The sequence below is a fragment of the Carcharhinus amblyrhynchos genome, chromosome 3 (assembly GCF_965287045.1).
Source record: "Carcharhinus amblyrhynchos chromosome 3, sCarAmb.v2.hapA, whole genome shotgun sequence".
Lineage (NCBI taxonomy): Eukaryota > Metazoa > Chordata > Chondrichthyes > Carcharhiniformes > Carcharhinidae > Carcharhinus > Carcharhinus amblyrhynchos.
This window is the reverse complement of record NC_137326.1, coordinates 25,213,529-25,226,613: the sequence shown is the minus strand read 5'-3', so window position 1 is coordinate 25,226,613 and position 13,085 is coordinate 25,213,529. Positions and strand designations below refer to the sequence as shown.

The 13,085-nt window shown below is 42.4% G+C and overlaps 1 protein-coding gene across 2 annotated transcripts in view; it reads left to right on the top strand.

Annotated features, from left to right (window-relative positions):
• The window catches only part of phf2 (PHD finger protein 2), a 130,722-nt gene that overhangs the window by 49,631 nt on the left and 68,006 nt on the right, over positions 1 to 13,085 (top strand). For both annotated transcript variants that reach the window (XM_080182329.1, XM_080182322.1), the window contains exon 3: positions 4,438 to 4,549. In XM_080182329.1, coding sequence (XP_080038455.1) covers positions 4,438 to 4,549 — 112 coding nt within the window. The remainder of the gene's footprint in view (positions 1 to 4,437; positions 4,550 to 13,085) is intronic.

Genomic DNA, 13,085 nt, shown 5'->3' with positions numbered 1-13,085 from the left:
TGAGGATGACTGTGGAGGTGTTGTTGCCTATCCTTATTGAGTGCCGTCTGTGGGCTAGGAAGTTCAGGATCGAGTCGCAGAGAGAGGAGCCAAGCCAAAATACACAATTGGATTCCAATCTTTTTTGTTTTGTTTTTATTCCAATTCAATCATGTCCAATTCAGAGTCTGAACAAGTTGAGGCAATCCTGATCCAAGCTGACAAGACAGGGCTCTCACCTCCTGTCTTGGGCTTGACCCACATGATCCAAGCTGATTGGAGTAGACATAGCACCTCCTCCAAGGCTTGATCTCATTTGCATCTTAGCCAAAAGGCCGAGAGGCTGCTTTTAAAAATTGCTTCAAATGAAGCTAAGATGTAACCTAATGACTTCAACCAAGCACAGCATGTTGATAACTGCAGTTGATCTTAGCCAAAGGGGTCCGATGCTGAGATGATCCTAAAGGGAACAGAGACAAAGATGGCATTGAGAGGCTGGATGGTAGCAGGTGACAGTCTTGGAAGTGCAACTTGAAGTGTCAAACTAGTTGAATATTCACCATTTATATAAACAAAAGGCATGTTAAGCAGTGTGCTTTCAAGAAATGACTAAAATTCTACTTTGTTTTCGCTATTCTAGTTCAAAATATATAAATTTCAAACAGTATGTCACAGTTGCAATTTAATTTTTATGCCAAGATCCTGATTCAGCACATCTTGTTTTGTATCAATTGGCTATACATACTAAGGTACTTGGCAAGAATCCATTGCTTGTTGATAGGCTTCATATATTAATAGTTTGAAAAGTTCTGTTTTGCATTGAAGGCTGTACAGAGGAAGACAATGATCATTACGTTTTTTGAGCAACTATGGAAGTTGCTATGTTTTGTTTTGAATAATATTAATTGTCCAACAGGTAAGATTTGTGCAGGTGGTCCAGATAAGGCTTTTGCTGGAGGGTAATCTGTTAGTTGAAATGTGACACCACAAGTAATGATCCTTAGTTATTGCTTATATCAGATCTAAACTATGAAAAACAGCCAGCACAAATGACTTGTCAGCTGAGGGAATTGTGCTCTTTCACTCTTGCCTGTTAGTCAGTCTGGCTTCTTGAGTGTCTGAGTTGCCAATTTCATGTCTGATTCTGTTGTAATTCATGTATTCATTGTTCTGTAAATCGTTGCATATTTTATGTTTTATCAGCTTCTTTCATATAAGCATATACGTATAAAGCACGTCAAGTTTAATTTCAGTGTTTGTTGAGGCTAGTACCTCTCACTTTGCAGAATTTATGTTGCTTTATTACTTGGTTCCTCTTAGAAGATTTTAACATAATCATTAAGATGCACTTTTATTGTATTTTGTCAGTTCAAACCTCAAATTCTAGGTGAGGAGGAATGTTTGCATTCTGGGTTTGGCAATGTAGTGAAGACTTCCTTTATGACAAGAACAAACTGGTTGAATTTCAGCAACAAGTGCCATTATTTGTGTGTGCACATAGCATGTGTTGCATTAAGAAAGCATGTTTTCATGCTTTGGATCCCGTGGCCTGTACATACCTCCATTGTTAAGTTGAGATATCAACACCTTTGATGGATCAGTATCTGCTTTGAGTGATTAAAGCTTGGTGTACTGCCTTCAAAGATGCACCCCTGTGACTTACAATAGCCAATCAAATGATCTACTAGTCTAATGTCATAGAGTCATAGAGGTTTACAGCTTGGAAATAGGCCCTTCGGCCCAACTTGTCCATGCTGTCCAAGTTTTACCACTAAGTTCCAATTGCCTGCGTTTGACCCGTATCCCTTATAGCCATCTTACCCGTGAAACTGTCTAAATGCTTTTTGAAAGACAAAATGTACCCGCCTTTACTACTACCTCTGCAGCTTGTTCCGAACACTCACCACCCTCTGTCTGAAATAAATTGCCCCTCTGGACCCTTTTGTATCTCTCACCTTAAACCTACGCCCTCTAGTTTTAGACTGCCCTACCTTTGGGAAAAGATGTTGACTATTTACCTTATCTATGCCCCTTATTATTTTATGTCTACTACTTGAAATGTTAGCCTAAAAGGGATTGTTTGCAGTATTAGGATAAAAATACCCATTTTAATAAATCCGTTAATCTGTTTAGTTTGAAAAGTTTACCACCTCAGGTTGAGCATTTATATGTCCTAATGTTGCAGACTGTAATTTTCTGCACATAAACTGACCTGTAAAGAACAGCACAATTGTTCAGACTATCTATCTCATCATCATCAATTGTCTGTCACTACTATAATGCATTGCTCATACCTGGAGCATGCTGTGTACAACTTTAGGTAGATAAGGCTAATGATGAATCATTAAACCAAAAAACTTACCATCACTCTCTTGGACGACCTCAGATTTATACTGAAAAGCCATTTCTCCATGTTGTATTTAACTGTTTGTAGAATCCCAAATTTCCGTCGCTCAAAATACATTTGTTCTATTCACTCACTCTTTGAATGTTCACAGCCCCAATAAGTAAGAACAAGACCAGATAATAGTTCAGCTGGCCCTTAATGTTGTTGCTTCTGAGTTTCAGTGACACAGGTTCTGATTTTTTTCTGCTTACAAAGAATGTAAAACCCAATTGTTACTTCAGTATGTGTGATAAATTGAAAGACTAAATTGCTTAAGGCAGCAACCAGAGAAATGAAATGGTCTATTTATTAGTATCAGACTATAATAGTTCACCTGCCCAAGGCCAGGAAGAAACACTTACATTTGGCAAGCCTTCAATTATGGAATTGGGATGAACTTGAGTGGGAACTCTCAACATCGAAGTTATTGCTAGTTGTGCACAGATATAAAGACACAGTTGAGAAAGGAACTTCAATAAGAGAGGCGCTTTGGAGATTGAGGAGAAGTAAACACTTTCAGAAGTAGGGAGGCGATGGCCTAGTTGTATTATCACTAGACTTAATCCAGAAACTCAGCTAATGTTCAGGGGACCTGGGTTTGAATTCCACTACAGCAGGTGCTGGAATTTAATTCAATAAAAAGTAAATAAATCTGAAATTAAGAATTTACTGATGACCATTGTCGGCAAAACCCATTTGGTTCACTGATGTCCTTTAGGGAAGGAAATCTGCCATCCTTATTTGGTCTGACCTTCATGTGACTTTAAAGCCACAGCAATGTGGTTGACTCTCAACTGCCCTCCAAAGGCAGCTAGGGATGTGTAATAAATGCTGGCCAGCCAGTGATGCCCATGACCCATGAATGATTAAAAAGAAAGTCGTCCCAGAGAGAGCAAAGAATTTAGGACAGCCATCAAAATCACATACCTTCAATGGAATTTATGAGAAGCAGAAATATTCTGTTACAAGGTGATAATCTCTTGAAAGGAAAGCTCCCATAGATTTCCTGTGCTACATTGCTTTGATTTACTCATGCCATCCAAAGAATAACAATGTTTAATGAAGGAGAAATAACTCACTTTAAGGCCAATAATTCCCTTTTAAACTGTTACTATTAGTATAAACCATGACTCAGTATATGCACTTTTACCTCTGAGCCAGAAAGTCATGGCCTCAAAGCAGACCCTTCTAGAGTTTCCACATAGCCCAGTTTGGTACTGGGAGGGTGCTTCACTTTCTTGGAGGAGCTCTCAAAGATCACATATTAAACTAAGGCCCTGCCTCACCTCTTAAGGTGGATATATAAGATCCCCAGGCGCTACTTAAACAAGAGCTGGAGTGATGTCCTGGCTGATATTTATTCCTTGGCCTATACCTAAAACAGACAATGCAGACCTTTATTTACTTGCTGTTTGTGGGATTTTGACATGTGCACATCTACTTGTACCTTTCCTACATTGCAGCAGTGACTATACTTGCTACAAAAGTACTTCATCAGCTGTAAATACTTTGGGGACATCCTAAGGCCACGAAAGGCGCCAACTGAAAAGATTTGTGTCATGCCCCTCTCCCCTTGTGATCCTCCTTTCCACATTCCATCAGAATTGAAAGGCGCTGTTACAGAGCTGTAAACCATCAGCAGCACTGGCAGCTTTCTCCTCTGTATCATTTAGAATTTAGCTAGAATAGCTACATAGTTAGCCCAGTTTCCTGGACGGCTGGTTAATGATGCGGCATGGTGGTTAACACTGCTGTCTCACAGTGCTAAGGACCTGAGTTCGATTTCCAGCTTGGTCAATATCTGTGGAGTCTGCACATTCTCCCTGTGTCTGCATGGGTTTCCCCTGGATGCTCCAGTTTCCTCCCACACTCCAAAAGACATGCTGGTTAGATGCATTGGGCCATGTTACATTCTCCCTCAATGTACCCAAACAGGTGCTGGAACGTGGCAACTAGGGGAATTTTCACAGTAACTTCATTGCAGTGCCAATGTAAACCTACTTGTGCAACTAATAAGTAAACTAATTTATTTGACATTTTATGCACAGTGTTTTCCTCTTTGTACTTCTTAGTGAAAAAGAAAAGGCAAAAGTATGAGCCGATCCATACTGTGGATATTATAAGACCGGTACAGAATGGAAGCCAGGTGTTTATTAAAGAACTGCGAAGCCGGACCTTTCCCAGGTAGGTACTGTCACATGAAAAGCCTTTCAGAAACTTATTCTTACTGAATATGCAAATTGTTTAAGCTTTTCCTTGCTAAGGGAGTCTACTCATTAATTATACTGGGAAATTTGAGCGACTGACATTCAAAGAGTGCATAGCTTCAGAAGCTACAGAATTTATTTATCTGAGCAGTTATTCTTTTGAACTTGGGCTAATTAATAGTAAGCCAATTGCCATTATTATTGTAGATGCCTTAATTTGAATTGTTGATTAAGCAAACTATATGTACTCTGATTACATCAGGAGGGGGGTGTGGGGCGGAAGGAGGGGGAGATCCAAAAGCCTCAGCCCCTGAATCTGCCCAACAGGTTTGAGATTCTTGCTCCCAGTGTGGACAAGAACGAGGACTGCAAGGTGGACGAGCAAACTGCCCACAATACAGTGGTGCAGGGAGAGGTCAAAGCGGAAGAAGAGGAATGTAGTGGTAATTGGGGAAAGTGTAGTTAGGGGCATAGACACTGTCCTTTGTGACAAGGATAAAGAATATCGAAGGGTGTGTTGCCTGCCTGGTGCTCGGGTCAAGGATGTCTCATCTGGGCTGCAGAGGAACCTGGAGTAGGAGGGTGAGAATCCGGTCGTCGTGGTTCATGTGGGTGCCAACGACATAGGCAAAATAGGAACTAAGGATCTGCAGAGGGAGTATGATAATCTGGGAACCAAATTAAAAAGCAGAACCAACAAGGTGGTTATCTCTGGATTACTTCCTGAAACAAGTGCAAATTGGCGCAGGGTAAATAGGATTAAGGAGATGAAAGCTTGGCTCAAGGATTGGTGTGGGAGGAATGGGTTTGAATTTATCGGGCGCTGGCACCAGTATTGGGGCAGATGGGACCTGTTCAGATGGGATGGTCTTTGTCTGAATTGTGCTGGGACCACAGTCCTGGCGAATCGTATAACTAGGACTGTAGATAGGGGCTTTAAACTAATTAGTTGGGGGGAGGGTGCAGGGGTGGGGGAAATTACAAAATCTAAAGTAAAGGAGAGGGTACCTGTGCAGGTTAATGTTGAATATGTTTCACTAATTAAAGGAGTAGGGGGCACGAGAGAGGTTAGTAGCGTTTCTACAAATAAGGTCCAGATAAAGGCTGGTATAAAGACACTTTACCTGAATGCACAAAGTATTTGGAACAAAGTGAGTGAGGTGATGGCGCAAATCAGCACAGATGGATATGATCTAGTGGCCATTACGGAAACGTGGTTGCAGGGTGACCTGGACTGGGAACTGAATATCCAGGGGTATCAGGTGTTTAGGAAGGATAGACAGGGGGAAAAAGGAGGTGGGGTAGCTCTGTTAATAAAGGATAATATCAGGGCGGTAGTAAGAGAAGATATAGGCTCCAAAGAGCAAAACGTGGAATCGTTGTGGTTGAAGAAAAGGAATAGGAAGGGGAGAAAGACGCTGTGGTCCACAGGCCCCCAAATAATAACTTTGAGGTGGGGTGGGCTATAAACAAACAAATAATTGATGCGTGCAGAAACGGAACAGCGATAATTATGGGGGATTTTAATTTGCATACTGATTGGATGACCCAAGTCGGACGCGGTGGGCTTGAGGAAGAGTTCTTGGAATGCTGTCAGGATAGTTTCCTTGAACAGTATGTAACGGAACCTACGAGGGAGGGAGCGAGCCAACTTAGATCTGGCACTGTGTAACGACAGTGAAAAGTCTGACAACACCAGGTTTTAGTCCAACCTATTTACTTGATAATATACTCGCAAGCTTTCGGGTTAGTCCCTTCGTCAGGTGACGAAGGGACTAACCCGAAAGCTTGCGAGTATATTATCAAATAAATAGGTTGGACTAAAACCTGGTGTTGTCAGACTTTTCACTGTGTTTACGCCAGTCCAACGCCGGCATACCCACATCATGACTGCGTAACGAGGCAGGTAGAATTAGGGATCTTCTTGTGAGAGATCCTCTTGGGACGAGTGATCATAGTATGGTTGAATTTCTGATGCAGATCTCTGATACAGGTCCCGAACCTGTGTCCTCTGTTTGAACAGAGGGGAGTATGATAGGATGAGGACGGAATTGGCGAATGTAGATTGGGGGCGCAGATTGGTTGGTCGGACGGCTGAGGAACAGTGGAGGATTTTTAAGGAGATCTTTTTCGGTACTCAGAAGAAATATATTCCGATAGTAAAGAAGGACTGTAAGAGAAGAGATAACCAGCCATGGTTATCAAAGGAAATAAAGGAGAGTATTAAATTAAAAGCTGATGCATTCAGAGCGGCTAAAAATAGTGGGCGATTAGAAGATTGGGAAAGATCTAAAAAACAACAAAGAATGACTAAGAAAGCGATAAAGAAAGGAAAGATAGAGTATGAAGCTAAACTAGCTCTAAATATAAAAAATGATAGTAAAAGTTTTTACAAATATATAAAGAAGAAGAGACTGGCTAGAGTGAATGTTGGACCCTTGGAGGACCAGAGAGGGGATTTAGCGGTGGGTGATGAGGAAATGGCTGAGGCTTTAAATAAGTTTTTTGTGTCGGTCTTCATGGAGGAGGACACAAATAGCTTGCCAGATATTAAAGATAGAAGGATGGTAGGAGATGAGGTCCTTAACTGTCAATAGAAAGGTAGTGCTTGATAGACTAACGGGACTGAAGGTAGACAAGTCCCCGGGACTGGATGGAATGCATCCCAGGGTTCTGAAAGAAATGACAGAGGTGATAGTGGATGCCTTAGTAATTACTTATCAAAATTCGCTGGACTCCGGGGAAGTGCTGGAAGATTGGAAAACGGCTAATGTTACGCTGCTGTTTAAAAAAGGTAGCAGACAAAAGGCAGGGAATTATAGGCCGGTTAGTTTAATGTCTGTAGTTGGAAAAATGCTAGAATCTGTCATCAAAGAAGAAATAGCGAGACACCTAGAAAAGAATGGTTTGATCAAACAGACGCAGCACGGATTTGTGAAGGGGAAGTCATGTTTAGCACATTTATTGGATTTCTATGAGGATGTGACTAGTGCGGTAGACAGAGGGGAACCGGTGGATGTGTTGTTTTTAGATTTTCAAAAGGCCTTTGATAAGGTGCCTCACAAAAGGTTGCTGCAAAAGGTTAGGGTGCATGGAGTTGGGGGTAAGGTATTAGCATGGATAGAGGATTGGTTGTCTAGTAGGAGGCAGAGAGTTGGAATCAATGGGTGCTATTCTGGTTGGCAGTTGGTGACTAGTGGAGTGCCGCAGGGATCGGTGCTGGGGCCTCAACTGTTTACCATTTACATAGACGATCTGGAAGAGGGGGTTGAGTGTAGGGTAACGAAATTTGCTGATGACACGAAGACGAGTGGAAAAGCAAATTGCGTGGCAGGCACGGAAAGTCTGCAGAGAGATCTGGATAGGCTGAGTGAATGGGCAAGGACCTGGCAGATGGAGTATAATGTTAGCAAGTGTGAGGTTATCCACTTTGGTAGAAATAATAGTAGGAGGGATTATTATTTAAAAGGCGAAAAGCTGCAGCATGCTACGGTGCAGAGGGACCTGGGGGTCCTTGTGCACGAATCGCAAAAACCCAGTCTGCAGGTGCAGCAGGTGATCAAGAAGGCGAATGGAATGTTGGCCTTTATAGCGAGGGGGATAGAATATAAAAGCAGGGAGATCTTGCTGCAACTGTACAGGGCATTGATGAGGCTGCAGCTGGAGTACTGTGTGCAGTTTTGGTCGCTGCATTTGTGGAAGGATATATTGGCCTTGGAGGGAGTGCAGAGAAGGTTCACTAGGCTGATACTGGAGATGAGGGGGTTAGCCTATGAGGAGAGATTGAATAGACTGGGTGTGTACTCGTTGGAGTTTGGAAGGCTGAGGGGGGATCTTATAGAGACGTATAAGATAATGAAGGGGCTAGATAGGGTAGAGGTAGAGAGATTCTTCCCAAATAGAAAGGATAGCAGAACTAGAGGGCACAGTCTGAAAATAAGGGGGGGGGGTGCAGTTTAGATCAGAGTTGAGGAGGAACTTCTTCACTCAAAGGGTGGTGAGTCTCTGGATTTCTCTGCCCATTGAAGTGGTGGAGGCTACCTCGCTAAATATATTTAAGTCACAGGTAGATAGGTTTCTGATAGACAAGGGAATTAAGGGTTATGGGGAGAAAGCGGGAAAGTGGAACTGATCCACTTCAGATCAGCCATGATCTTGTTGAATGGCGAGCAGGCTCGAAGGGCTGGATGGCCTACTCCTGCTCCTATTTCTTATGTTCTTATGTACATCTGATACCTTTTTCCTTTTGAAAATCGCATTTGTACAGAACGTAAAGATTATGTGCCAAACCAGCAGTGTAACTTTTTTTTCACGAGGTTTTGTTTCAAGTTAGTGAATGCACCGTACTTGTTTTTCAAAAGCTGAATGCTGTACAGAAGAACCCTGGTTTTCTGTATAATTCAATTTTACAATATCAACTGTTCATTTGCTGCAGCAAAATTGTGGCTGACAGGCCTCCACTGCCTCACTTGGAACCCAACTCTGTACATTTGGATATTCTTTGCATGTAAAATCAGCCATAAAGTGAAAATCTCCCCAGATTCATTGTTATTTTGTGTATTTCTGCTCGTAACAACGTCGCTTTTATTCATGTAAGTTTGGTCATTTTGTGGATTGGTGTTTGCTGCATTTTAGACTGTTTCAGCTTTTGTATTAGTTTATTTATCCCAAGATCCTGTTTAGATTACTTGCCAAAAGCACCAAAGTTATAAAAGCAGCGGGAAGAACAGAAACAAACGACAGGGTGAGATATATCTGGCAACATGCATTTAAATCACAGAACAAGTGGCTTAAACAGTGAAACAGTCTTGATAACTGTATATTAATTGAATGTTCATCTGTAGTCAGGTAGTGGGCATGAACTAGGGATTCACTTTGCTCCTATATATGAAAGGTAAAGACGTCACATTCCCATAGGCTTCTCTCGCCTTTGAGGGGGAGAGCTGACTGGTGGCGATTTAACCTGAGGATCACCACACCTCAGGCGAGGGGCAAGATTGAGAAGGCGCAACCTTCATGAATAACCTCAGCTGGTACAGCAGTTGAACCCACGCTGTTAGAACGTAAGAACTAAGAGTGGGAGTAGGCCATCTACCCCCTCGATCCTGCTCCGCCATTCAGTAAGATCATGGCTGATCTTTTCATCGACTCAGCTTCACTTAACTGCCCATTCACCATAACCCTTAATTCCTCTACTGTTCAAAAATTTATCTATCCTTGCCTTAAAAACATTTAATGAGGTAACCTCAACTGCTTCACTGGGCAGGGAATTCCACAAATTCACAACCCTTTGTGTGAAAAAGTTCCTCCTTAACTCAGTCTTAAATCTGCTTCCCCTTATTTTGAGGCTATGCCCCCTAGTTCGAGTTTCACCTGCCAGTGGAAACAACTTCCCTGCTTCTATCTTATCTATTCCCCTCATAATCTTATATGTTTCTATAAGATCTCCTGAATTCTTCTGAATTCCAATGAGTATAGTCCTAGTCTACTCAGTGTCTCCTCAAAAGCTAACCCTCTCAACTCCAGAATCAACCTGGTGAACCTCCTCTGCATCCCCTCCAATACCAGTACACCCTTTCTCAAGTAAAAGGTCAGTAAAAGGTTATTTTCCCAAGTAAAAGATCTTGTATAGGTTAGTGTCAACTGAGTTGAGCGCCTTAGATCTGGACTTCAGCAAGCAGTTGACGTCACTTTGGAGCCCAAACCAGCTGTGCAGATAACCATGTGATTTTCCTGGCTAAATCCTGAACAATATAGTAGTGAAAGCTGCCATAACCGTTGGTGGTTTCAATGCTGCTTTTCCCGCCTGCCATTGACCTTTGCCAATATCCGGGAAAATTTTGGCCAGAGTTAATGGCCAGAATTCTCTGGCCATTCACGCCCCACTACTGCCGCCAGCGAGAGTGGAGAATTTGGCACTCATCCAGATCTCCATTCACTGCAATCCCAGCTGCGAGCGAGGTTGGAGAATTTGGGCCAATGTTTCAGGTCAGTGACTTTCATCAGAAGTTCACTATCTTGCATTTTATATTTGTGCAAAGATTAGACTTCAGATCTCTCCTTCACTACCATGAGATAGAACATGTCTTGATTTTACATTGGGCAAAGCAAGCTAGAGAAAGTTACTCCAGAAACTGAGAATGCCCCACTTGTTCTTTATTTTACACGTTCTTGGTGGAGATGTGTCTTCTATCCTTTAACTTTTTGCATTAGAGCATTGGCTTTCAAGTTGGCACTCACATTGTTCAAGACTGCTGTTCAGCTACAGTGGATCTTACCTTGTCACTTAAAATTAAAACTTGGTATGAGTTGCAACTTCAAAGCAGCAGGAAAATGAGACCTGCTGAGTGATAAATAGATTCTCACACTATGTATAAGCTATGCTTTTCACTTCCTTGCATGTGTGTTATTCTGGTTTTGCCTGTTTTGTTCTGGTTTAAACAGAGCTGTCAGGAGATTACAGCCGAAGACATTTCATCAGGAACAGGTAACTACACTGTCCTCCCAATGTGCGGCAGATTATTGACCCCATGTCCAGCCTATTCTGTGCCACATCTGGAGATTGCCCTCATGGCACTGTTATTACAAACCATGATAGGTCTTGGGGTGTGATTTTGACTTGGTTCCAATGTCAGTGTCAATTGGGGGTTTCAATTTTGCACTGCTTGTGGAACAGTATCCAGTCCTGATATTCCTAGGATTATTCGTCAATTAATGTCCAGGGAGCGGTCTCACATTATGATTAAGGATGATGGACAGGCTCTCTGAGCCAGTGGGAAGCCCTCCAGCACACGAGAAGCTGCAGCTGGCAGTTCAGGTGAGGGAGACCATGCTCCCATTTTGAGGCACTCTCTAAATTTAAAACTTTTAAATTTAAAATACCCTCATAAGTTGGGCCATCATGGCCGTACTGAGAGGGGATGTATCTGAGGTAGCGGCCACTGAGTCTATATGGGTAGAACTGAGAAATAAGAAGGGGGAAGTCACTTTAATACGATTGTACTATAGGCCCCCAAATAGTCAGCGGGAAATTGAAGAGCAAATATGTAAGGAGACTACAGATAGCTCCAAGAAAAGTAGGATGGTAATAGTCGGAGATTTTAATTTTCCCAACATTGACTGGGACAGCCAGAGTATTAGAGGATTGGATGGAGAGAAATTTGTTGAGTGTATTCAGGAGGAGTTTCTCATTCGGTATGTGGATGGCCCGACTAGAGAGGGGGCAAAACTTAACTTCCTGTTGGGAAATAAGGAAGGGCAGGTAACAGAAGTGTTGGTGAGGGATCACTTTGGGACCAGTGACCATAATTCTATTAGTTTTAAGATAGCTATGGAGAATGTTAGGCCTGGCCCAAAAGCTAAAATTCTAAATTGGGGTAAGGCCAATTTTGATGGTATCAGACAGGAACTTTCTAAAGTTAATTGGGGGAGTCTGTGGGAAGGCAAAGGGACATCTGGTAAGTGGCTTTCAAAAGTGTGTTAACCAGGGTTCAGGGTAAACACATTCGTCTTAGAGTGAAGGACAAGGATGGCAGAAGTTGGGAACCCTGGATGACTCGGGATGTTGAGGCCCTGGTTAGGAAGAAGAAAGAGGCACATGACATGCATAGGCAGCTGGGATCAAGTGAATCCCTTGAAGAGTATAGGGGGTGTAGCAGTAGATTTAAGAGAGAAATCAGGAGGGCAAAAAGGGGACACAAAATTGTTTTGGCAGATAAGGCAAAGGAGAATCCAGAGAGCTTCTAAAAATACATAAAGGGCAAAAGAGTAACAAGGGAGAGAGTAGGGCCTCGTAAGGATCAACAAAGTTATCTATGTGCAGATCCACAAGAGATGGGTGAGATCCTAAATGAATATTTCTCATCTGTATTTACTGTTGAGAAAAGCATGGATGTTTGGGAACTTGGGGAAATAAATAGTGATGTCTTGAGGAGTATACACATTATAGAGAAGGAGGTGCTGGCAATCTTAAAGTGCATCAAGGTAGATAAATCTGCAGGACCTGATGAGGTATATCACAGGACGTTGTTGGAGGCTAGGGAGGAAATTGTGGGCCCCCTAGCCGAGATATGTGAATCATCGATGGTCACGGGTGAGGTGACTGAAGATTGGAGAGTGGCAAATGTTGTGTCTTTGTTTAAAAAAGGCTGCAGGGAGAAGCCTGGGTACTACAGGCCACTGAGCCTCACATCTGTGGTGGGTAAATTGTTGCAAGGTATTTTGAGAGACAGGATCTACAAGCATTTAAAAATGTAAGGACTGATTAGGGACCATCAGCATGACTTTGTGAGTGGAAAATCATGTCTCACAAATTTGATTGAGTTTTTTGAAGGGTTAACCAAGAAGGTAGATGAGGGCAGTGCAGTTGATGTTGTCTATATGGACTTTAGCAAGGCCTTTGACAAGGTACCACATGGTAGGTTGTTGCATAAAGTTAAATCTCATGGGATCCAGGGTGAGGTATCTAAGTGAATATAAAATTGCCTTCTTGACAGAAGCCAGAGTGTGGTTGT